Source organism: Dryobates pubescens, chromosome 2, assembly GCF_014839835.1.
Source record: "Dryobates pubescens isolate bDryPub1 chromosome 2, bDryPub1.pri, whole genome shotgun sequence".
Classification (NCBI taxonomy): Eukaryota; Metazoa; Chordata; class Aves; order Piciformes; family Picidae; genus Dryobates; species Dryobates pubescens.
In genome coordinates, this window is record NC_071613.1 from 15,478,607 (window position 1) to 15,502,666 (window position 24,060).

Genomic DNA, 24,060 nt, shown 5'->3' on the forward strand with positions numbered 1-24,060 from the left:
CTGTGGATTTGGGATTCTCACCTAGGCCATGCAGTCTGCCCCTGCAAGGTGGCTTAGCCTTCCTCAGCAGTTAGGGAACAGTAAGGGCTGTGGGGAGGGGTGGGAAAGAGGGCTGGGGCCCAGAGGGGTAGGGTTGGTGTTTCTGCAAGACAGAGTGCTTGCATGTTGAGGGTGGTAACACCTGGTGCCCAGCAGAAGGCAGGTAGGGGACTGGCAGTGGGGCTTGATGGGTGAATTGAAGGTTTGGGGGATTATTGTTGGAGACCCAGGGCTCTTCTCAAGCCTTGGCTGTCAGCTGGGAGGGCTGTGGGCTTGTTAGGGGATGCAGGGCAGGAGCAGATCAAAGAGAGAAGACTGCTTTTTTCCCCTCCTCCACCCCCTTTCTCCTGCTGCTGCGTAGGGTTCAGGCTTCTGGCGAAACCCTGGAGCCTGTGGTGGTGGCAGTCCCAGCCCAGCTCCCTGGGCATGGCAGTGTGAGTTCCCTGCACCACAGCCACACTGGGACACCTCCCAAGGCCTTCTCAGGGCCCCTCTGGGGAGAGATGTGGTGGCTGTGCCCCCACAGCCTCATCTGAGCCAGCCTGACCAGACCTTGCAGGAACAGCCTGAATTCCCTGGCATGTTATGGTTGTGTGAAGTGAGACAGGAAAGACACACAGGGAGTTAACAGCTCTGCTTTACTGAAGTTGTGCAGTAAGCTCCACCTCATGGCAATTGGAGGATTCTAATCTAGACCCAAACAAACTATTTCCACAGAGAGAAGATGCTGGGAGGAGAGAGGATGAAGCATCTGTTTTCCCACACAGGGGATGTGAGGAGGTTGGGGAGTCTCCTTCTCTGGAGACGTTCAACAGCCACCTAGCTGCACTCCTGTGTGACCTACTCCAGGTGATCCTGCTCTGACAGGGGGGTTGGACTGGACAACCTTTTGAGGTCCCTTCCAAGCCCTAATGTTCTGTGAGTGTGTGAAGGGGCAGCTCTGCCTTCAGCAGCTGTTGGGTGCAGTGGTGAAGGCACTCAGAACCAGTAGCTTGATGTTTGAGCCTGCCACCCCTGCCCATCCTGCCCAGATCTATCATGGCTCCACTCTAACCAAGCTCAGAAAGAAGCAGCATTTGGGGCAGTTTCAGCAGCAGCTGTGTGCACAGAGGGCACCTTCTGAAGCTCAGCCTCACCTCTCTCATGCCCATGCCCAGGTGTCACACACTGCTCTCTGCTGTGCTCCTCCAGCTAACAGCTTACTTGCACCCCAGCTGCACAACACTTCCAAAGTGTGAAGCATGAGAAATTCTACAGTAGAGTTAAACACAGCCTTAGCACAGATCAGATCCTTCCCCTCTCCAGTGCCCCATGCCACACACAGCCAGTGTGTACATCAAGTAACATAAAACTGATAACCCTGAGCTCAGCAAGGAGCCAGGAGTCCAAGAGCTCTGTGAAGAGAAAATCCTCTCCCTTCAGGCTGTCACTATTGGGTATATTTTGTTTAGTACTCATCAGGTCACAGACTTAGTGTTCTGCTTACAAATATATGGCACTAAAGTGTAAAACTTGAGGGCTTCTTTTCCAGAGAGTGGTTATCACACTTCCCAGCAAAGCTTGAAGAAGAAATCCTTCCACTCCCACTCCTAAATATAGAGCTGGTGAGAGGCCAGGGTGTCCATGAAGGGTCGCACCAGGTTGTCTGTGGAGAAGTAGAAGACCAAGCCAAAGGTGATGGAGATGGGGAGAGCAGGCAGTGCTTTCTTGAAGACAGCCAGGAGTAAGAGAGTTAAGCATAAACCCTGCCAAAGAGAATCAAACACACAAGGTGATGCAGGAAGCAGCCTGGAAACACCTCTGCCATCAACAACCTAACAGATAATAGGGTCACAGGATGTCAGGGGTTGGAAGGGACCTCCAAAGATCATCAAGTCCAACCCCCTGCCAGAGCAGGAGCAGAGAATCCAGCACAGGTCACACAGGAACACATCCAGATGGGGCTGGAAAGGCTCCAGAGCAGGAGACTCCACAACCTCTCTGGGCAGCCTGCTCCAGTGCTCTGTGACCCTCACAGTGAAGAAGTTCCTCCTCATGTTGAGGTGGAGCCTCCTGTGCTGGAGTTTATATCCACTGCACCTTGTCCTGTCCCAGGGTGCAAGTGAGCAGAGCCTGTCCCCTCCCTCCTGACACCCAGCCCTCAGATATTTATAACCATTTATTAAATCCCCTCTCAGCCTTCTCCTCTCCAGACTCAGCAGCCCCAGGGCTCTCAGCCTCTCCTCACAGGGCAGTGCTCCAGCCCCTCCATCATCCTGGCAGCTCTCCATTGGACTCTCTCCAGCAGATGCCTGTGCCTCCTGAACTGGGGTGCCCAAAACTGGACACAGTATTCCAGGTGAGGTCTCAGCAGGGCAGAGGATATTTGCACTCTACAGGAATGGTAGCCTGCCTGAGCTACCAGAGGCAAGGTTCTGTTTGCCTACAGCTTCATCTTTCACACAAGCTGCCCAGACTGTTTGTTTTCCTTCAGCTATCCTGACCACAGCTCTCTGCTGAGGAGGTGGCAAAACCAGCTAATGCTGCCATACAGCTGGCCCAAGAGCTCACTTTATTTAGCTGTTACTCTAATGGGGAGTGAAGAAATGGGGGGTGATGACAGAAGAAGGGACCAGTCTCTTTTCATCTCCCTGGAGATGTTCAAGGCCAGGCTGGACAGGGCCTTGAACAACCTGGGCTAATGGAAGGTGTCCCTGCCCATAGTGGGGGAGTTGTCACTAGATGATGATGATCTTCCAACCCAAACCATGCTATGATTGTGCTACCTGCAGTGCTCAGCTGCTGGCACTTCTGGCACTGCTGCTGTGCCAAGCAGGGTGTAACTGACTTGCTCACTTACTATGAGGATGGCCACAAAGCAGGCCAGTGTAGTGTTCCAGTCTCCACTAGCTGTGGCAGCTGCTTTCCCCACAAGCACACTGTAAAATATGAAGTCACCGAGGCCCAGCTTCACACCCCCTGAAAGAAGGGGAAAAAGAAACCAAGTGTTAATTCTGCTCCTCCTGAGCAAGTTCTTAGCCCCTGAGGAGCAGGTGAAGGCTCCTACTCTATCAACCTGGAGCCTTGGCATCTCACACATTACTGAGGGTGCTAAGACTTCCAGCTCCCTGTCCTGCAGCTGTTCTTGTTCAGCCTCAGTCCTTGAAGCGCTTCCCTGGGCTGCTCTACAGGTGTACCAGCTGAGGAAGTGTGGAGATGGAGCCCAATGGGAGGCAGGAGGAAGACAGAACTATTCCAATAGTCCACACAGGCAAGAGAGGTCCCTGGAACCCCAGCCCCACAGCAGCAGCAGCAGGAACTGTCAGCCAGGCAGTCTCACAGTGTAACTAAAGTTGGAAGAGACCCCAAGGATCATCGAGTCCAACCTGTCTCAGACTCCAGGTCGCTGCTGCTCGACAAGTCACAGCTCTGCAAACTAACAGCAGTTAGAGCAAGCTGGGTCCAAGCAGAATGAGCAAAAGCACCAGGCTCTGACTTTGAGACTCAAGCCAAGGCAGAAAGCTTCCCATACTTTCCTCCTCCTCCAGCTCCTCTACAGAAGTGATGGGGCGGGCTGGACCGGGGCTCGTCTCCGACGGCTGAGAGTCTGCATGTGAAGGGCTCCTGTGGTTCCTTCTCCCATCCTCAGCTTGGGGCCACAAAAGCAGACAGGGGAAAAAAAGATTAGCAACAGCAAAACAAACACAAGAGTTAGCCACATTTCCAACCTGTTTTAATGCAGGAAATCCACACTGCTGTGAGGCTTCTCTGGAAGGGGCAAGGCCTTTGCTTCTTGGAGGCACGATCATCGGCTCCAGCTCAGGCAGAGACATGGCTGCTATGGTTTGAACCAGTTGGAAGGGAAGGAGGAGAGGCTGAGGGAGCTGGGGCTCTTTAGTTTGGAGAGAAGGAGACTGAGGGGTGACCTCATTCATGTTTATAAACATGTGCAGGGTGAGTGCCAAGAGGCTGGAGCCAGGCTCCGCTCAGTGATGCCCAGTGACAGGACAAGGGGCAGTGGTGGAAGCTGAGGCATAGGAAGTTCCATGGGAACAGGAGGAAGATTTCCCTGTGAGGGTGACAGAGCCCTGGAACAGGCTGCCCAGGGGGGTTGTGGAGTCTCCCTCTCTGGAGAAATTCAAACCCTGCCTGGATGTGTTCCTGTGTGATCTGCTCTAGGTGATGCTGCTCTGGCAGGGGGGTTGGACTGGCTGATCTGCTGAGAGCAGCCCCATGGAGAAGGACCTGGGAGTCCAGGTGGATAGTAAGTTATCCATGGGTCAGCAGTGTGCTCTGCTGGTCCCCAGCAGACCAGCCCATGGGGCCACCTTTGCTGCCAGTCCTAAGAGCAGGCTTCAGAACACCATGAAGTTCTGCCACTTAAGGACACAACACCAAAACCAGTGCAGCCCTCAGGGTTCCAGGGGCTGGCTTCTCCTTGCAGTCTCCATCCTGCACAGGATTTCCATGGGACAGTGCTCTGCACAGAAGAATGAAAAGCAAACCAACCAACCTGCATCCCACCTCTGCTGTCTTGGTCCTCTCGATGCTGTGTCTGGCTTTGCCATTCCAACTGTCCATATCATGGCAGCTAGAAGGAGCACAGGTAGTAATCAGCTGCATCAAATATTGGCCACTGTAGCTCAGAGGGGCTAAGCATTTAGCTGGCCTGAACACTGCAGACTCTTTCCCCTGACAGTGCTTTTAAACCATTCAATCTCAGTTGATTTTCCTAGGCACTGAGAAGGCTGTGGTGGGTTGAAATTCCACCCCCTCCCCAACATGAACTTTGCCAGAGCAGCTCAGGTGGAAGCAAATGAAAGCTGTGTTTTACAAGCAGAGCTACAAGCTGCAATGAACATGGACAAAAGACAGCAGCAGCTACAATATTTACAGGTGTTTACAACTGATAAACAGCACAGGGACACCCCTGGTCAGAGACCAGGAGAAGCTACCAGCTTCTCAATGGCATAGGATAGAATGGGATGGGATAGAATAGAATAGACCAGACCAGGTGGAAGAGACCTTTGAGATCCCTTTTTCTGCCCCCCACCCCCTGTCCAAAAGGGAGAAGAGAAAGGAGCAAAGTTGCTGTTAGACTTAACCCAAACAATGCAGCAGCAGGTTAGTATCTCTCCAGAGCCATGAAGGGAGAAGAGAAGAGACAAGAAGGAGGAATTGTTTTGGTGCACCCCCTCCCAGGGTAGATCTCTCTCCAATGGGACTGTTTGGAGTGATCTTTGTGTTCCTTTTCACACCCAGCAGTGATTCACTTATATTTTACTACTTTGCTGCTCAAGATCTGTGGAAAGAATTTTAAAGGGCATAGCCTAAAACTCTCACAAAGGCAAAGTGGAAGGAAATGAATGCAATGCATCCATTCAGATGGTGAGATAGTCTGGGAGCACAAACAGCCAAGAGTCAGCAGAGCCTGCTCTGTAGGCTAAAGGAAGTAAAAACCCAGAAGTAAGGTCCTCATCTCCTTTGTTTCCTCCTTGGTCTCTGGCTCTTCAAAGAAAGCAATTGCCCAGGAAATGCCAGTGGTACAAAAGGTAACCAGAGGTTAACTCCCCCAGCTCAATCCTCACCCTCTGCCAAAGGTAAAGCACCCAACTGAGGGCTGTGCTGCAGCTGCCAGAGTGCCACCTCTCTTCCTGCCTGTTTGCTTTGGTTCTTCCCTCTCAAAACACTGGCTGGCTCTCTTTTGGTTCCAGGACCAACTGAAGAACAGGAGGTTTATTCTGGGGCTGGAGCCCTGGATTCCAAAGGAATACAAACCACTCTGCAACCAGTGGCAGGGGGCTCCAATCAGCCATCTGTTTGTGTGTAGTCCTCCTGGTTTTCAGAGGTGCTCAGCTAAACAAAAGGAGCCAAGGCAAACACAGTGCCTGCTCTTCCACCCCAAGCTCAGCCAAAGGGATGGTTCTGCAGCTAGAGGGAGCCACAGAATGTGGTCTGGCCAAGGACTCACTGACATTCTGCACAAAGACCTTGGTGTCCTGCAGTTATTATTTCATAGTACCACAGAATCAGTCAGGGTTGGAAGGGACCACAAGGATCATCCAGTTCCAACCCCCCTGCCACGGGCAGGGACACCCCACACTAGGTCAGGCTGGCCAGAGCCTATTTGGTGAACTGCATTCTCCTTTAGAGAAACTTTTAAGTAAAAGACTTAAAAGCCTTCACCTAGCTTGTCTCAGGAGGGTGTAACAGACTGGCCAGTGAAAGGGAAATCAGCTGAAGCCAAGAGGAGTTCTCCTTGGAAGGTACAAAAGCATTCATGGAATGTTCAATGATGGGGGTGGGGGGTTGGGGAGAGTGAAAACCAAAGAGAGGTATTAAGGTTGGGAAAGACCTCTAAGATCATCAAGTTCAACCTTCTACCCAACACCTCCATCACCACTAGACCGTGTCCCAGAGTGCCACATTTACTGGGTTTTTGATTTGGTTGGAAAAGACCTCCAGGATCATTGAGTCCAACCATCAGCCCAACACCACCATGGCCAACAAACCCTGTCCCAGAGTGCCATGGCCACAGGTTTGTTGAGCACCTCCAGGGACACTGACTCCCCCACACCCTGGGCAGCCTCTTCCAATGCCTCAACACTCTTGCAGGAAAGACATTTTCTCCTTATATCCAAACTGAACTTCCTCTGCAGCAGCTTGAGGCCATTTCCTCTTGTCCTGTCCTACGTTATTTGGTTGAAGAGGCCAACCCCATCCTCACTCCAACCTCCTTTCAGGTAGCTGCAGAGAGCAATAGTCTCCTCCCAGCCTCTTTTCTCTCAGGCTATCTAGCTGTAGTCATCCTTAGCTTAGCACCCAGTGGGGAATTGCTCAGGAGTCTAGTGCAGAGCCACAGAGATGATTAAGGGAGTGGAAAAGTCACTGAGGCCCATGGAGCACCTGAGTGCAGGTGCCATGACTGTTGAATCACATGCCTTCCAACCATTTTAATCTGAAGACCATATAAACCTCTGTCATAAGGGCCACCATAGTTAGCCAGCCCAAGAACAGGAGGGAAGAGAGGACTGCTTTGGCTTGCAGTGGCTTTATGCAGTCAGCAGCCAGAGTGAACTGTGAAGCAAACACATCCCAAACCCCGGCAGCCATGCAGTGCACAGGGCAGGAGGGGAGCTGCAGGAGGGATGGCACCCTCACCACACATGCACAGTGTGTCTACAAAGCACATGCACAAGGAGTCAGCGTATTGGGTGAGCAGCACCTCATCACAGCACCTTTGCAAACACAGCTTCTTGTGGGCAGACCAAAGGGGCAACTTCTGCCCTGTGTGCAGGAGTGGATAAATCTGCTTTTGACCATCCCACCTTCACAAGGCCAGCGTGGGCTGCCTCTGACTAATGAGGAGCAGGCCTTCTACAAATGGTCTGCTGCAGAACATAAACACACCCCAGTCTGAGGGCACTGAAGCACCTGAAATAGTGCTCTTTGGTCTGGCACAGAAACAGGCTGCAAGCTGAATCTGCTTAAAACCATTGACATTCTCATCCTACTCACAGGAATATATCAGTGCAGGAAAAATGGGCTCATTCCTCTCCTGGGCAGTCTCTACCAGCATTCTCAGTGGCCCCTTGGGACAGAGGACAGCCATCAGATCTGCAAAAAGAAAAGGGCTGGACAACCTCAGCTCAGACTATTAAGCATGTTTTACCTCCTTCTTCATCCTGAAGGAGTCATTCCCCTCTCAAAATGACATCTGTCACTATGAGCTGGGTGATTTCCTGAGTGCCAGGTCTGGTCACTTTGCCTAACTCTAGCTGCTTCTAGTCCCTGAAGATGTGAGTCACCTGCAACACAAACCCCAAACCTTCATGGAATAAAAGAGAGGTTTTACTGTGCCACTCCTCTACAAAGCCTCTTGAGCAGACCACAGGATTTCTTTGGAAGCAGATGACAGCATTACACTGAGGTGTTAAATTTAACCAGAGGAGTACTGGGGGTACTTGGTTCACCTTCCAGACTCTGTGTGCCACATGAGTGAAGGCCTTTGGTCCAGTTCCTCTTTGCTTACCCTCTCTCCTGCATCAGAGCTCCTCACCAGTCTGAATGTTCCCTTCCAGCTGCCTCTTGTTCTGCAGGTTTCATTGAAACTTGTAGCTCATACCAACACCTGTGATCTTTTGATAGCTGGAAATGAAGCCTGCAAGACTACCAGGTTGCAACCGATGAAAATCCAACCACCTCCACCATGCAGTTGGCTCAGTGCTTCCCTGACTTGGCAAGAGACTAGCTAGGGAGTCAACTTAATTACTCATCTGCATCTTTCTAAAGCTGCCAGCACCATAAAGTTGGTTTTCTGAGTGGTACACACAGTCCTGAGACTGTCTCAGAGCAACCTCTCCTTGAGCCACACCTTTAGAGTCACCACCTAGACTTACCATAGATGGAGATTGCCCCTAGAATCACCCATGCTGACCACTCAGGTAGATACTTGATGAAAACCAGTGCCATCAGAGCACTGATCATAATGAGATAGGCTTGCTGGAGCTGCAAGGGACCTTTCCAGTGGATGCAAATCATTCCAACAGCTCCAAAATTCCAGATGACCAAGAAGAGAGTTGGATAATCCATGGCCACGTTGTAAGTCTTCAACACTTCACTGCAATGCAAGGGGAAAAAATACCTAAGCAATAGAAGCAACTGACACAGAAGGCATCCTGCTACCTGTAGTTGCACAGGTCTCCTGCTACATCAGGAGGAAGCAGGATGGAAGCAGCTCTCATCAGGAAAGGGGAACCTGCCCTGTGCCCAGCTGTTGCTCTCAGCAAGTTGTTCCTCCTCCTGTGTGTGCAGGCAACCACCACACTGCCTTAGTCCTGAGGCTGGTGGTGATTCCCGGAGCCTGAGCAGGCAGGCTTTCAAATCTTACCAAAACACAGGCCTGCAGCTGCAGCACCATCTGCAGCCTCTTCCCACCAGATGCAGGATGCTCTGGGTTAAAAATGCCAAACTTTACCAAGTGCTACCTGCAAGTTAAAAACTTGGTCCTAGGTGAGCTGAGAGCTAAGGGAATGAGCTTGAAACAATGGAGGGTGAGGAAAAGGCAAAATGGATCAGAGAACTAACTCATAGGCTCACAGGATGTTAGGGGTTGGCAGGGACCTTTGAAGATCATCAAGGCCAACCCCCCTGCCAGAGCAGGAGCAGAGAATCCAGCACAGGTCACACAGGAACACATCCAAATGTATCCTAAAAGTCTCCAGAGGAGGAGACTCCACAACCTATGCTCCAGTTGCTCTGTGACCCTCACAGTGAAGAAGTTCCTCCTCATGTTGAGGTGGAACCTCCTGTGCTGGAGTTGATACCCATTGTCCTATCCCAGGGTGCAAGTGAGCAGAGCCTGTCCCCTCCCTCCTGACCCCCAGCCCTCAGATATTTATAAACATTTATTAAATCCCCTCTCAGCCTTCTCCTCCCCAGACTAACCAGCCCCAGGGCTCTCAGCCCCTCCTCACAGAGCAGTGCTCAATCCCCCTGGTGCTGCCTGCTGGTATCCAGGGAAAGGATTCACTCTTGCTGAACATTTTTGTTTTGTTAAACCTTGTTCTCTTGATCTGCAAAGCAGAGGTTTCCCCACCAAGCCAGATGATGATGATGGGAAGGTGTCATTGCACTAGCCACCACTGGGCTTCTGTATTCTGAGGGGTTTGTTCTTTTGGCATGGGGGCAAAGCAGGCCATGAGCTGCAGTTGTGCATTAGGAAAGATTGATGGAAAAGAAACTTATTTTAAACCCCCCTCCTCTCTTTCACCACCACCTCCCCTTTCCCACCACACCTGCCTCTTTGCCACCCCACCCACCTCATTTGCCCCCTTTTTCCCCTCAAATCCCACAGCACCTGAGCCTGTTGGAGCCTCCTCCCACCCCAGCTGTGGCCACTTGGCCCTCACCACCCACTGCCCTATTTAATCGGCCCCAGGAAGGGCAGCAGCCCTAAGCTGAGCCCTTCGGGGCTGGAGGATCCTCCTCTGATCACAGGTGAGTGCCACTGGTGCACACTGGGTGATGGTGGTGGTGACACCAAAGGCCGGGGGGCCTGCTGGCCCCCCGGCTGTTAGGGCTCTCATTGACAACTACTCCAATCCCCTCCACGGGTGCTGGCTGGGGCTGAGCTCCTCTGGGTAGTATCTTGGCTGGCTGAGGGTCTTGCCCCTGGCTCTGGGATGGATGGTGGAGCAGGAGCTGGGCAGGCAGGGGGGAGGAGGGTGCAGGGGGGAGGAGGGTGCAGGGGGAGCAGGAGCTGGGCAGGCAGGGGGGAGGAGGGTGCAGGGGGAGCAGGAGCTGGGCAGGCAGGGGGGAGGAGGGTGCAGGGGGAGCAGGAGCTGCTTTGGGAAGGTGAAGTGGGGAGGGGGAGGGGATGACAAAGGCCTGGTGGGTCCCCAGTTGGGTAGAAAGGCTTTCTGGAGGGACAACTTACTGAAGGGGGGAAAAGGAACATTGAGGTCATGCTGAGCTTACAAAGAATTCTTTGCCTTTGCTGCTGCCTCTCCAGCACTTTCTGCCTTCCTGTCTGCTGACCAGTTGAGATCCAACTGCTAACCTGACTGTTTGAGAACCAGCTGAAAGTTCCATTTGAAATAACCTTTTCTGTTTTGTCTGTAGGTATCACTTTACTCTGAGAGGCTCTTCTCTTATGCTCTCCAAACCACAGCAGTTCAGAGAATCCTCTGACATGGAAGTCGTAGAACTGTCAGGGTTGAGGCTGGGACCTCAAAGGTCACCCAGTTCCAACCCCCCTGCCATGGGCAGGGACACCTCACACTACAGCAGGTTGCTCACATCCAGCCTGGCCTTCAAAACCTCCAGGGATGAGGCTTCCACCACCTCCCTGGGCAACCTGTGCCAGGCTCTCACCACCCTCATGGGGAAGAACTTCCTAACACCTAATCTGAATCTACCCATCTCTAGTTTTGCTCCCTTCCCCCTTGTCCTATCACTCCCTGACACCCTCAAAAGTCCCTCCCCAGCTTTCTTGTAGCCCCCTTCAGATACTGGAAGGCCACAATAAAGTCTCCTTGGAGCCTTCTCTTCTCCAGACTGAACAGCCCCAACTCTCTCAGTCTGTCCTCATAGCAGAGGAGCTCCAGCCTTCTAATCATCTTCATTATCAAAGCAATGAGCACTGTTCACAGGCATCTGAGGCACAAAATGTCTTTATACTTCTTCAGGAGCTATTTTAAAGCAATCAGTGCCCATTTCTCCTCAGTTCACACATTCTAAGCAAAATCTGATGTTGCACTTCTGAAAGGCAAAATAAAAGCTTGTGCAATTAGAGATGAAGCCTGAGACAGCTGCAAAGGAAACCAAAGTTGACTGGCATGGCATGGCAGGGTATGAGGCTGACCCAGTGGTTGTCCCTCCTCCCACTGGGTCAAAAATGCCCTTGGTCTTGCTCTGTGAGTTTCTCTAATAGCTTTCTTCTTTGCCACAAGAATGCAACTCCAGCTCCTCTTGAGCAGCAAACTCGAGTTTGGTAGCAGTGCTGCAATCTTGACTCTCTTTCTCAGTGAGGATTCAACTGACCTTTTGATCATGATACTCATTTGGAACACAGCACAAGCCCAAGAACTGCTCCATCACATTAACCACTACTGATGCCCCTCCTTGTCTGAAAATATTGGCCTTTAAAGAGGCAATATTCCTTTGAAGTCTACTCAGCTTCCCAAGGTCAAAGTCAGTTTCAGTCCCCTTCCATTTTTAATGAGTTTAATTTCTTGTTTCTCTTCTTCATAGCTGTGAAAGTGGAAGTATCTCATGGGACTGCAGAATCATGGGAGAGTCTCATGAGCTCATCCAGCCCAACTGCTCACCTAGAGCTCCCAATCCACCACTGCTGCTAAGCCACTGCCACTAAACCACCTCCCCCAGCAGCTTTTAATTCCCTCCAGGGCTGGTGACTCCACCACCCCCCTGAGCAGCCTGCTCATGCTGTTTTTTTTTTTCCTTGAAGGATGTTTGCATCCACCACATTTCCACTGAACTCAGCACAGGAAGTTCCTTTCCACCTACTTCTCAGGGCCTGCCTCTCTCAAGGTTCAGCCTGCTCACTCCATGCTCACAGCATCACTTTCCAGTGGTCTTTGTGGAGCAGGCATTGCTCTTTTAAAACTCTGCTTTCTCCTTTTAGAACTGAAAAAGCAATCTTAACTCTAACAAGTCTTAAACCTCCCCTGGGAGAAGAGAAACCTTCCTGTCCTGATTGAAGTCGGGGATTTGCTGCTGTGAGGTGAAAGGAGCCCCAGACTGCCAGGTTACCTGCACCATTCCCACTTACCCAAGGTAGATGTAGGTGAAGAGGAAGAGCAGCATCAGGGAGGACAGGATCAGCCAGCCATGGATGAACTGTCAAGGGCAAGAAGAGACAGTGATTGAAGGGGCAGGTTGCAGGGCTGCATGCACCACTGACAGAGCTTCCTATTGTCCAACAGCCTCCTTCTGCACTCTCCCTCCAGTTTCTACAGACCTTGCCTCCCCCACTGCCAGTGAGGGAAGAGGGACAGCCAGTTGTTCCCTCTTCTCCCAAATTATTTCCTGTTGTATTGTATCCCTGTAAGGAATTTGTTTGGCTTTGTTGGTTTGGGGTTTGTTTCAGTCTCTCTGCTATCCTTCCCATGGGTATCCATAGCTCAGGTGAGCACCCCCTCTCTGCTTGATGGAGAGGAGAGGTTTGCCCATGGCTGTACAACAAATCCACCTCGGGGCCCAGTTCACAAAGCAGCAATGGCCAAGTGCTCAAATTCTGGGGTGACAGCACAAATAACAGTTCCCAGAGGGATCATAAAGCCACTTGAATGGAATGTGCCTTTCAGCCCACAACCAGGGCCTCCCCAGGCAGGAAGAACATGATTTCCCACAAAGTTTGTCTGAAACCTAAGAGAAGGCCTTTGCAGTAAAGGGTACAACTTAGTCCATAGGTACAAACAGCAAACCTTCCTGGTCTGAGATTCAGAGATTCATACCATGGTTTGGGTTGGAAGGGACCTGGAAGATCATTTAGCTCCAACTCCCCTGACACTGGCAGGGACACTTTCCACTAGACCAGGCTGCTCAAGGCCTCATCCAGCCTGGCCTAGAATAGCTCCAGGGAGAGAGCATCCACAGCCTCCCTGGGAAACCTGTCCCAGTGTCTCACCACCCTCCCTGGAAGGAATTCCATCCTAATACCCAGTTTAACTCTCCCCTATTCCAGTTCAAATTCATCCCCCTTTGTCCTATCACTGCAAGCCCTTGCACACAGTCCCTCCCCATCTTTCTTGTAGGCTCTCTTCAGATACTGGAAGGCCACTACAAGCTCTCCCTGAAGCCTTCTCTTTTCCAGGCTAAACAGATGGAGAAGCCTCAGCTCTAAGACAAAGCAGCAGCCCTCCTTTTTAAAAGCCCATCATTGGAGCCAAAACAGCAGCAAAGCCTCTCCAGAGGCACAGCTCCACCACCTGCAAGAGCTTCTGCAGGATCTGACTCCTGCTGTGCCCGAAAGGTGGAGTCTGCTTCTCACTGACACACCAAGCCCCACTTGACCCCAAGCTGCCAGCAGGAGGGAGGGAGAGGCTGTGGCACAAGCACTTCACCTTGTAGCAGCGGTACTTGTAGAGCAGGACCAGGAAGACGGTCATGAGGACGATGACGCTGATCATGATGAGGGTGTTCAGCACGGAGTTCAGCAGGCGCTGGCCCACGGAGGGGGTGTCCTCACTGAAGGGGGTGTAGATCCTGCAGTGTGAAGCAAAAGCCACAGAATGCAGAGACAACTCTCTTCCAACTCACTGCCCCAGGATAAAACCAGATCTCTCGGTGTGGGGGGAAAGAAAGGGAGGTATCTGGCTGCCAAGGACAGCAAGCGTGAGAGGCAGCCTTTGGAGGGGCTGGACTCCAGGTTTGGAGAGTCGTGGAATGGGTTGGGTTGGAAGAGACCTTACAGACCATCTATGTCCCACTCCCCTGCCATGGGCAGGGACACCTTCTGCTAGACCAGACTGACTGGTGCAAGGCCTCATCCAACCTGGCCTTGAACACTTCCATCCCTGACCTCCCTGGGCACCCTGTTCCAGTGTCTCTCCACCCTCACTGGAAAGAATTTCTTCCCAGTTTCCAGTCTGAATCTCCCCTCTTCCACATCAAAGCCATTCCCCCTTGCTCTATCTCTACAAGCCTTTGTAAAAGTCCTTCCCCAGCTTTCTTGCAAGCCCCTTTCAGGCACTGGGAGGCCTTAATTATCAGCTAAAGATTAGTGGTCTTTATCACAAGCATACTCCTACAGAGAGGCTGTGGCTGGCAGAGCTCTAAACAGAAGGCAGACACCTAGAATACAAATTACTTCATTTAAGTGTAGTAGATTCTCTCCAGGCCATTTTTTATTGCATGCTCTTGGTCCTCTCCATGATGATTACAAGGACACATCCCAGGTGCTGTCCTGAAGTGGGACTCTTTCTTTCCACACACAGTAGGAGAGTCTTGGACTCTTTCATGCCCAATCATCATCCTGCACAACCCTTTTTCCCTACCCCCATTTGGGTTCAGTTCAGGGGACAACAGTTCCCATTTCTCCACCTGATGTGTGAAGTGAGTTAGAACCCCAGGAGCAAGAGCTGGATGGAATTTCATATCCATACCATGAGCCTTTAGGAACCAGAAATGCCCTCAGGAAATGAGACACTCATCCAAATGAACATGCTATTTCCTGCTTGATGCCAGTGTAGGACTAAAAGATCAGCTTGGGCCTTTTATCACAGCACATTAGAGGTTGGAAGGCACCTCCAGAGATCATCAAGTCCAACCCCCCTGCCAAAGTAGGATCACCTAGGGGAGTCTGCACAGGAATGCATCCAGGTGGGGTTTGAAAGTGTCCAGAGAAGGAGACTCCACAACCTCTCTGGGCAGCCTGCTCCAGTGCTCTGTCACCCACCCTGCAAAGAAGTTTCTCCTCATGTTGAGCTGAAGCCTTCTATGTTCAAGTTTGTCTTCATTGTTCCTTGTCTTATTAGTGCACACCACCCAAAAGAGCTTGGCCCCCTCCACTTGACACCCACCCCTCAGATAGTTATCCACATTGATGAGATCCCCTCTCAGTGTTCTCTTCCCTTTTCTGCTGCACTATGAAGCAACTTCCTCATTAGGCTGCTCCTAGGCTTGGCCCTAATGCCAGCACTAATGAGACGGTGTAACAGAGACAAGGAAAGAAACTTACACAGGTGAATGCAGCATGGAACCACAGAATTGTCAGGGCTGGAAGGGACCTCAAGGATCAGCCAGCTCCAATCCCCTGCCATGGGCAGGGACACCTCACACTACAGCAGGTTGCTCACAGCCACATCCAGCCTGGCTGCAAACACCTCCAGGGATGAGGCTTCCACCACCTCCCTGGGCAACCTGTGCCAGTCTCTCACCACCCTCATGGGGAACAACTTCTTCCTAACATCCAATCTGAATCTACCCATTTCTAGTCTTGTTCCATTCCCCCCAGTCCTATCACTCCCTGACACCCTCAAAAGTCCCTCCCCAGCTTTCTTGTAGCCCCCTGCAGATACCGGAAGGCCACAATTAGGTCTCTTCAGAGCCTTCTCTTCTCCAGCCTGAACAACCCCAACTCCCTCAGTCTGTCCTCATAGCAGAGCAGCTCCAGCCCTCTGCTCACCCTCCTGGCCCTTCTCTGGACACCTTCCAGCACCTCCAGACCCTTCCTGTGATAGGGGCTCCAGAACTGGACGCAGTGCTCCAGGTGGGGTCTCACTTTCCTTTAGTCAAGATCTTTGTACGGTCACACAGCCACCTTTAGCAGTGCAAAGGTTCTCCCAGTCTGCCAAGGCAGCACTCTGTGTGTGTGTGTGTGTGTGCAGAGCTAGGGATCCCCTGATCTGAGAGGCTGTTGGGAAGACCCCACTTACAGCTGCCCGTTTTTCTCCGTATAGAAGCGCACTGACTTTATGGTGGCGACGACAACAATCATACAAAGGGTGACAGGCACAAAGAGCATGATTACATGCTTTGCTCCATATTTCAGAGTCAGTTCCTCCTCTTCATTGTCTGAGGTGCTTTCTCTCACTGGAACACCTGAGTCAGACCTTTCCCCACCGGCCGGGTTGTTAGGGTTGCAGCCGCCGCCCGCTCGCCTCTTCTGGAAGGAAACAGCACAGAATCAACCAGGTAGAAAGAGACCTCCAAGGTCATCAAGTCCAACCCATCACCCAACCCTGTCGAATCAACTAGACCATGGCACATCCAGGCTTTTCTTAAACATCTCCAGGGACATTGACCCTGACTGGAGGTCACTGAGTCTAACCCTCTACCAAAGCAGGATCACCTAGGGCAGGTCACAGAGGAACGCATCCAGATGGGTCTTGAAAGTCTCCAGAGAAGGAGACTCCACAACCTCTCTTAGGCAGCTTGTTCCAGTGTTTTGTCACCCATACAGTGAAGAGGTTTTTCCTCATGTTGAGTTGGAACTCCCCATGTTCCAGTTTGTGTCCACTGCCCCTTGACCCAACACAAGACACCCCTGAAAGCAGACCGGCGCCTTACTCTTCACAGGACTCCATCTAACATCACTCTTCATTTCTTTACTCCCCAGGAAGAACACACACCTACCCTATGTGCCTGGGCTTCCCCTGCTTCTGAGGCTTGCAGGCCATCCTGGTAGGAGGGTACTGGAGGGCTCTCTGCAGACATCAGGGATGTTCTTTCATTGCAGGGCTCCTCCTCGCTGTCCGAGTTGTTCATGAATGTGATCATCGTCACCTTCCACAGGAGCACTCAGGAGAGGCACAGCCGAGCGCTACTCAAGCCTGAGGGGACAAAGCAGAGCAGAAGAGAAGCAGTGAACACCACAGTGCAAACCACTGGAAGTCTGAAGAGGAGGCAAAGTTTTGGCAGGGAGGCCTCGGCACGCTGCTCAACCCCGTCTCCTTCTATCAGCTGCTCAGCCCGCTGGCCCCCAGGCATGCCGGTCCCCTCAGCTAAAGCCACTGTGACTCTCACAGCCAGGGAGAGCAGCAAAACTGAAGCAACTTAATGCACTTCTCTTTGCTGCCTCCTTTCCCTCTCCCGTTCACACCTCTTGACTTTCACACAGGAGTCTCCTCAGTGCTTAGGGTTTGTTGTGCATGGGCCAGAGAAAGCTTCACCTCAGGTGCTGGCTGCCTGCTGGAGAGCTTAGGAGAGCTTGGCTCTTACACAATGCTCCCAGGAGCATCAGCAGGTAACACAAGTTTCTTAGTCACCCCGAGCCTCAGCTGTACATAAGCCACCAGCCCAGGAGCTACCTGCTGTCTTCCCTTGCATGAGTGTTTAATTGAGCAGAAGGATTTTATAAGCAGTTCTTCTCTTCCTCCATGGACAAAGGCAGCTCTGTGCAGAAAGGGAAAGGCTTGTCTCCTCAGGAGTGCCACCCTTTTTATCATCTCTTGTGATTAAAGGCAAAACTTGGGCAGTACAACAGGGTCTCCTTCCCCCTGCAGAAAAGCAGACAAAGCAGTGGCCCATTGCAGAAAGGGAAGGAAGAGCTCTTCTTTCTAGGGGCAAGGAGGGTCACTGCCCTGGACACTGCAGAACAGGCTGAGAGCCAGGGGTTTCAGGAAGCCCTAAAGGCCAGCGATGGAAAAATCCCTTTTGGTATTTAATAGCTCAGCTTAACAAAGCTGCTGGAGTCCATGAGGATAATTCAGTCACCTCCTGATTCTCAGCCACCTGCCCAGAAGCAAACCCAGACCTCTGATGTGTTGTAAAGCTCTGGTACCTACAAGAGCACTTCCCATCTGCAGCTTTTGACCCCAGCCCACGTGCTTCTGGAAATGCAGCCAGCTGAGAAGAGGAAGCAGAAGCAGCCATGTGACTTGGATGCAGTCACTTCCATCTGAATCATGCCCTGGCAGTCCAACCAGTACACTGTGCTGTCCACCAGCAAGCTTGAGAGGTCACAGTGGGTAGTTTGGAGATCTGTGAGATCTCTCTCTCTTCTCACTTAAACCAACCAAACTTCACTGTGGAGGAGGTAAAACGGGAGAGCTTCTCCTTTCTTTCACAACCTCCCCAACACACATCTGGCACCTTCAAGAAATTTTGGAATGCCAGCTCAATCTTGCCCAAGAGAAACATCTTTCAGGCATCTGCTCCTCCCCTCCCACCTCCTTGGATCTTTTTGTTCCTCTTTTAGTGATACAAGTGGTACAGCCACGAGAAACAAATGCAGGGGCAGCCCTCCAGCCAGGCCTCTCAGCTTCACAGCCACATTGTGTTCTTACTAAGTGAGCTGCCCAACAGCTTATGTCTTACAGAGCCCAGAATCTCCACTCCAGGTGCTTAACACTCTTCTGACTGAGCATATGAGGACTCACAACCTATGGCTGAGAACCCAGATGCTGAAGCAGTTATAGCACTTAGGCCTTTAAGGAAGCCAGGCACATAGAGTGACTCAATCATGACATACTTCTGGCTGCATGAAGAGGCTAAGCTATGCATGCCATGGGAGCTGTGAGCCATGGAATTGAAATAACTCTCCAGATCTTCTACCCATGTCAGGCACCAGGGAATAAAGAAGTAAAGAGTTACTCTCTCATAGTGTGGGACCAATACTTGGGTTTCAACCAACCAATACTGAAGAACTACTTCTCCCAGTAGTTAAGCAATTTCTGCACAGGTTTTGCTACGTGAGCAGAGCAGAGCAGAGCAGCTCTGCAGGGGATTTAGAAGGGGCAGCTAATTAGCCTACTTTTAACACTTGGATGAGTTAAACAGCAGTGACACAGTGCCCACTACTAACTTCCACAGAATCAAGGAACTGTTTCCATTAGAAAAGACCTCTGAGCTCCCTGAGTCCAACTGTCAGCCTAAGACCACCAGGGCCATTAACCCAGGGTCCTGAAGTGCCATGGCCACTTGCCTTGAACACCTCTAGGGACAGTGACAAAAGAAACTCACATCATTCAGCTGGTTTTAAGCTGGACATTTTCTGCTCTTCTCTCTTAATAAGGATGTAGACAAATGCAAAAGAGCAAGAATACTTGTGGTCAGCAAGCAGACTCAGGGCTGAACACAGCTTTACTGTCCCCTGATCACAAGGCTCTGGTTTCATTGAGAGCAGACACAGCCCCCAGTGTATCTGCAGTTTTACAGGAGCTTCTGAGCACTAAGCCCCAAGAAAGGGATGTTACAAAGCCATATTGTTTCCTGATTTCACTTCACCACTTAAACTAAAGGGAAGGGTCCTTGCAGAGAGGATTTCTGCCTCCCAAGGACACTGGAAACCCCATAATGGAGAGCAGGAATATCTTCATTCCTACTTGTGCACATGACACCAGATTCCTTGGTGCATACTGTTTTCCTAGGCTGAGCTGAAAAGGAGGAAGAAGAGTTCAGGAAGGGAAAGCATGGGGAGACAAACAAGCATGGTGAGCTGACATAAATACTTCCTGGTTATAAACCCAGAAGGAGCTCTTGGTATGGAGTAGGGGAGAAATGCAAGGGGGTTCTGTAGCCACAGAAAGCATACAGTAAAGAAAGGTGATGAACACCACATGCCAGACCATCCTCAAACTGACCCAGTAAGCTGCAGAGCATCAGGCACAAGTTGGACTTGAACCACGAAGTCCTGTTAAAAAATAAGGTGCTCATGATGTTGAAGAGCAAAAAACTTCCAAACCCTCAAAGCCACAGAGCAAAACTGAAAGGGGACAAAAACCAGGCCAGCAATGCTTCTGTGTAACAGGGCAGCTGAGGTGGGAATACAAACTGCTCCTGCCTTATAGCAGTCTCACAAAGCTTCCAGGAGAGCAAGGAGTCACCATTTCTCTCCTTCCAGGAGTCCTCTTTCTTCATCAGCTTTATGGGCTTCAATGAAACTGGGCCAATTCACTAACTTGAGGATCTAGCCTCAGTTTGCCTTTCGATTTCATGCTGCAACATCACCCTGCTACAACCAGACCTAAATCCTTCCCTTGGCATTTCCTCCATCACAAATAATACCAGTACAATATACAGCCCAGGACAGCTGCTATAGGCTGGCAGAATACTTAATAACCCTTTTGAGACTTAAATTTCCTGCTTCTACCTTATTGTTCTCTTTGATGGCAATTAGATGAGGGGAATTAGTCTTCCTTTGCTATATTTAGAACAAGAGAAAGCTTTGGGCTGATGCTGACAGCCTGATGTCCTCCTAAGTTTTGGCTGTAGTAATCACTGCTGTTGGTAAAGGCAAAGAGGAGGAAAAACCTCTTAAGAGATCCTAAGTGCTGGGACCAGAATTAGGAGAAAAGATTTCCAGGTTCTTGCCAATAAATAAAGGTGCATCCTGCTAAAATGACCAGGAACTTGAAACACACCTTTTCAGTGGGCAAAAAAGAACTTATCAATGCTGTTCACTTTGAGCCCCAGAACACAGAGATAGCATTGAAGAAAGGCACAGCACAGAACTCCAGAAGTTTGTTTCGCTGGCAAAGCTGCAATCAGCCTCCCCAAGAGGGCCAGAAGGATTATTTTGCCAGCCTTATGCCCAAATGACACTAGCAGTCAAATTCCCATCAGAGAATAAAGGCACCACATCCCTGCAGAGCTGCTCACACCAGTCCTCAAAGCTTGGTTCAGCTTTAGGAGAGACATGGACTTGTTAGAGCAGGTCTTGAAGAGGCCACACAAAAGATCTGAGGGCTGGCACTCCTCTACTCTGAGGACAGGCTAAGAGGTTTGGGGTTGTTCAGCCTAGAGAATCATAGAATCAGTAAGGTTGGAAAAGACCTCAAAGATCATCAAGTCCAAGAGAAGGGTCCAGGGCCTTTAAGTACTTAAAGGGGCCAATAAGAAAGCTGGGGGCAGACTTCTGAGCAGCGCTGGGTCAGCTTTCCTGCCCATCCCAGTGCATGGCCAGCTCGGCCACCCACACAGCAGCTGGTGGAGGGAAAGAGAGAGACAACCAGCACTTGAAAACTAAAAGGGGCAAAAAAACCCTGCCAGGCAGAGATTTTACAGGAGGCCAGGTGGAAACTCTGCACCCAGGCAGGTGCTTTCCCCAGCTGCTTCCAAGCCTGGATGCCAGGGAAGAGGTGCAGGCAGCACTTCCAAGTGACATCCTGGATTTCAGGTAGGAATGCCACTGCCCAGGAGAAATATATTGACAGGTATTTCTATTCCACACGTACATATACACAGAAACACACAGATAAGACAGGTGTTTATATATACAGACACATTACAGATGCACGTATACAAACACACATATCTATGTGTCTACATGCACATGCACATATATCCATATATATAACTTCCACCAGGAGCCAGCCAAGCTGCCCGACCTCCCCCGCCCCCGGCCTCTGCGCCGGGCCCCGACGTGAAGCGCAACGGAGGGGCCCTCGCAGGGCTCCAGCAGCGCGGCCACCCCCGAGCCCCACGCGATCGGCCCCGTCCCGTCTCATGGGGAGGGCAGGCAGAGCCCGCGACGGCCGGATGAGGCCACAATCCACGTCGGAACCGCCGGGTCAGCCCGAGCCGGCGTCGCCGCCGCTGTTTACCTGCTCCCGGGCACAGCACAAGCACCCTTCCGCTCCCATTGGCCCCGGCGCACTGTGGCCGCAACACTTAGCCCCAGCGATGAGCGCGCCCAGCGATTCGCTGCAGCGACTGTCGCTCAAAAAGCGCCCCGCCTGCGAGTCAGCCTCCTCCAATGGAAGAGAGGAGTGGGTAGAAGGACGACCAATAAGGAGGCGGCTGTCGCAGCCCTCTCTTCCCCTGGCGGTGAGGAGAAGTGGGAAGCGGCAGCCAGCGGCTGAGGCCGCCATGGTGGGGAGGCGGTGGGCGCCCGCGGGGGGTGCCGCAGCTGGGCGAGAGGCAGGCGGGCGGCTGCGCCTGGTGGTGGCCGTGGCTCCCGCGACAGCCCGCCGGTGTCAGGGCTTCCCCTCCCAGCTCGGGTGTCCGGGCGGGGCTGCGAGAAGTGTTTCTGTGGGAACACGAAGTGTGCAAGTGACAGGTGTGAGGTGAAGCTCCGTCAGCTTCACCTCAAGCGTAAGGAGCGCACCCTTGCAGCTGGACGCGCGAAACGGGTTGTGCCGGGGAAAGGCAGTCGGGAACGCATTGATTGGAGCTGCCTGCCTTTGCACCCGTGCAGTGGGGGTGCAAAATGGCCCCGGTGACTGACCGAGCCACCAGCTTTTGCAAGGAGGCATTTAAATGCTCACTTGCAGCCTTCAGTAAAGGGGAGTGTGCGGATCCCGGTTGAAATGTGAAGGTGAGGGGGAAGCACGAAGAAGGAGAGAACAAAAGCGGAGGAATTTGACGGAGTGTGGCTCTCCTGGGGTTGTGTCCCACCTCGGCTTGGTTTATAGAAGACAGGGGTTAATAAATCATAGAATCAACAAGGTTGGAAAAGACCTCAGAGATCATCAAGTCCAACCTGTCACCCAACACCTCATGACTGCTAAACCATGGCACCAAGTCCAATCCCTTCTTGAACACCTCCAGGGACGGTGACTCCACCATCTCCCTGGGCAGCACATTCCAGTGGCTAACAACTCTCTCAGTGAAGAACTTTATCCTCACCTCCAGCCTAAACTTCCCCTGGCGCAGCTTGAGCCTGTGTCCTCTCAACATTTTCACGTGGTGTACTGTAGACATGAGAAGTTTGTGTTTTCAGAGGGTACAATCAGTATCGTTTCTGTTGGACAATACTTTCAAGATCATCAAGTCCAACTGTTAGATCTCTAACGCTCCAGTCCTAAATCACATCCCTCTGCACTATATCTCTGCTTCTTTTAAACACCTCCAGGCACAGGGATTCAACCACAGTTATCAGAGAATCACAGTATCGCCAAGGTTGGAAGAGACCTTGAGGATCATCAAGTCCAACCTGACACCACAAACCCCATGACTAGACCATGGCACCAAGTGCCACATCCAATCCCCTCTTGAACACCTCCAGGGATGGTGACTCCACCACCTGCCTGGGCAGCACATTCCAATGGCTAATGACTCTCTTGGTGAAGAACTTTCTCCTCACCTCCAGCCTAAACTTCCCCTGGCACAGCTTGAGACTGTGTCCCCTTGTTCCGGTGCTGGTGGCCTGGGAGAAGAGACCAACCCCCTCCTGTCTACAACCTCCCTTCAGGTAGTTGTAGAGGGCAATGAGGTCACCCCTGAGCCTCCTCTTTTCCAGGCTAAACAACCCCAGCTCCCTCAGCCTCTCCTCACAGGGCTGTGCTCAAGGCCTCTCCCCAGCCTCATTGCCCTTCTCTGGACACGGTCAAGAGTCTCAATGCCCTTCTTAAACTGAGGGGCCCAGAACTGGACACAGGACTCAAGGTGTGGCCTAACCAATGCAGAGTACAGGAGCACAATGACCTCCCTGCTGGCCACACTATTCCTAATGCAGGCCAAAACTACCTCCTAGGGGAGCTCATTCCAGTGCTTGAATATCCTTTCAGTGAGGAAGATTTTCCTAATATCCAGCCTAAACCTCCCCTGATGCAACCTGAGGCCATTTCCTTTCCTATTGCTCATTACTATGGAGAAGAGACTGACCCACACCTGGCTCCAAGCATCTTTCAGGGAGTTGCAGTGTGACAGTTCCGCTGAGCCTCCTTTTCTCCAGGCTAACCAACCCCGGTCCCCTCAGCTGCTCCTCACAAGACCTGTTCTTCAGACCCTTCACCAGCTTTGTGGACCTTCTCTGGACATGCACCAGCACCTCACTGTCTTTCTTGAACACTGATTGAGATGAGGCAAGACCTCAATGTCTTCCTTGTACTGAGGTGTCTTTGTGTAGTGAGGAAGTCTAAGCCTTTTTGTTTAAAATTCAAAATCAGTAATAATTAGCTTGATAGCAAAGCAAGATAATCCTGTAGACAGATGAAGCTGTTCTTCAGTCAGCACACAAATCACTTCTGTGCCTCTGTTCCCATCGCTTTATCAAGCAACAGTTAAGTGAATTTAAGATTGTGGCAGCTCTGCAGCTCATCATCTGTGGGGGCAGAGACATGAACTAGAGTCATGGTAAATTCCCTCTGCTGCTGCTGCTGTTGTCACTTAGGAAGAACCTCAGGCACAGAG

The 24,060-nt window shown here is 51.5% G+C and overlaps 1 protein-coding gene across 2 annotated transcripts; it reads right to left on the reverse strand.

Moving 5' to 3' along the window:
- Positions 1-1,321: 1,321 nt before the first annotated feature.
- Positions 1,322-21,589, reverse strand: PSEN2 (presenilin 2). Of its 2 annotated transcripts, none has more exons than XM_054170917.1 (11): positions 21,531-21,589; positions 16,621-16,817; positions 15,921-16,147; positions 13,608-13,749; positions 12,314-12,381; positions 8,418-8,638; positions 7,537-7,635; positions 4,532-4,609; positions 3,551-3,667; positions 2,879-2,997; positions 1,322-1,784 (listed from the first exon to the last, which is right to left on the reverse strand). In XM_054170917.1, the coding sequence occupies exons 2-11, from the start codon at positions 16,762-16,764 to the stop codon at positions 1,629-1,631; spliced, it is 1,371 nt and encodes a 456-aa protein (XP_054026892.1). In that variant the 5' UTR covers positions 16,765-16,817; positions 21,531-21,589; the 3' UTR covers positions 1,322-1,628. The 2 variants fall into 2 exon arrangements, with proteins under 2 accessions (XP_054026892.1, XP_054026884.1); XM_054170909.1 differs by having other exon boundaries at positions 15,921-16,150.
- Between the last annotated feature and the right edge of the window lie 2,471 nt (positions 21,590-24,060).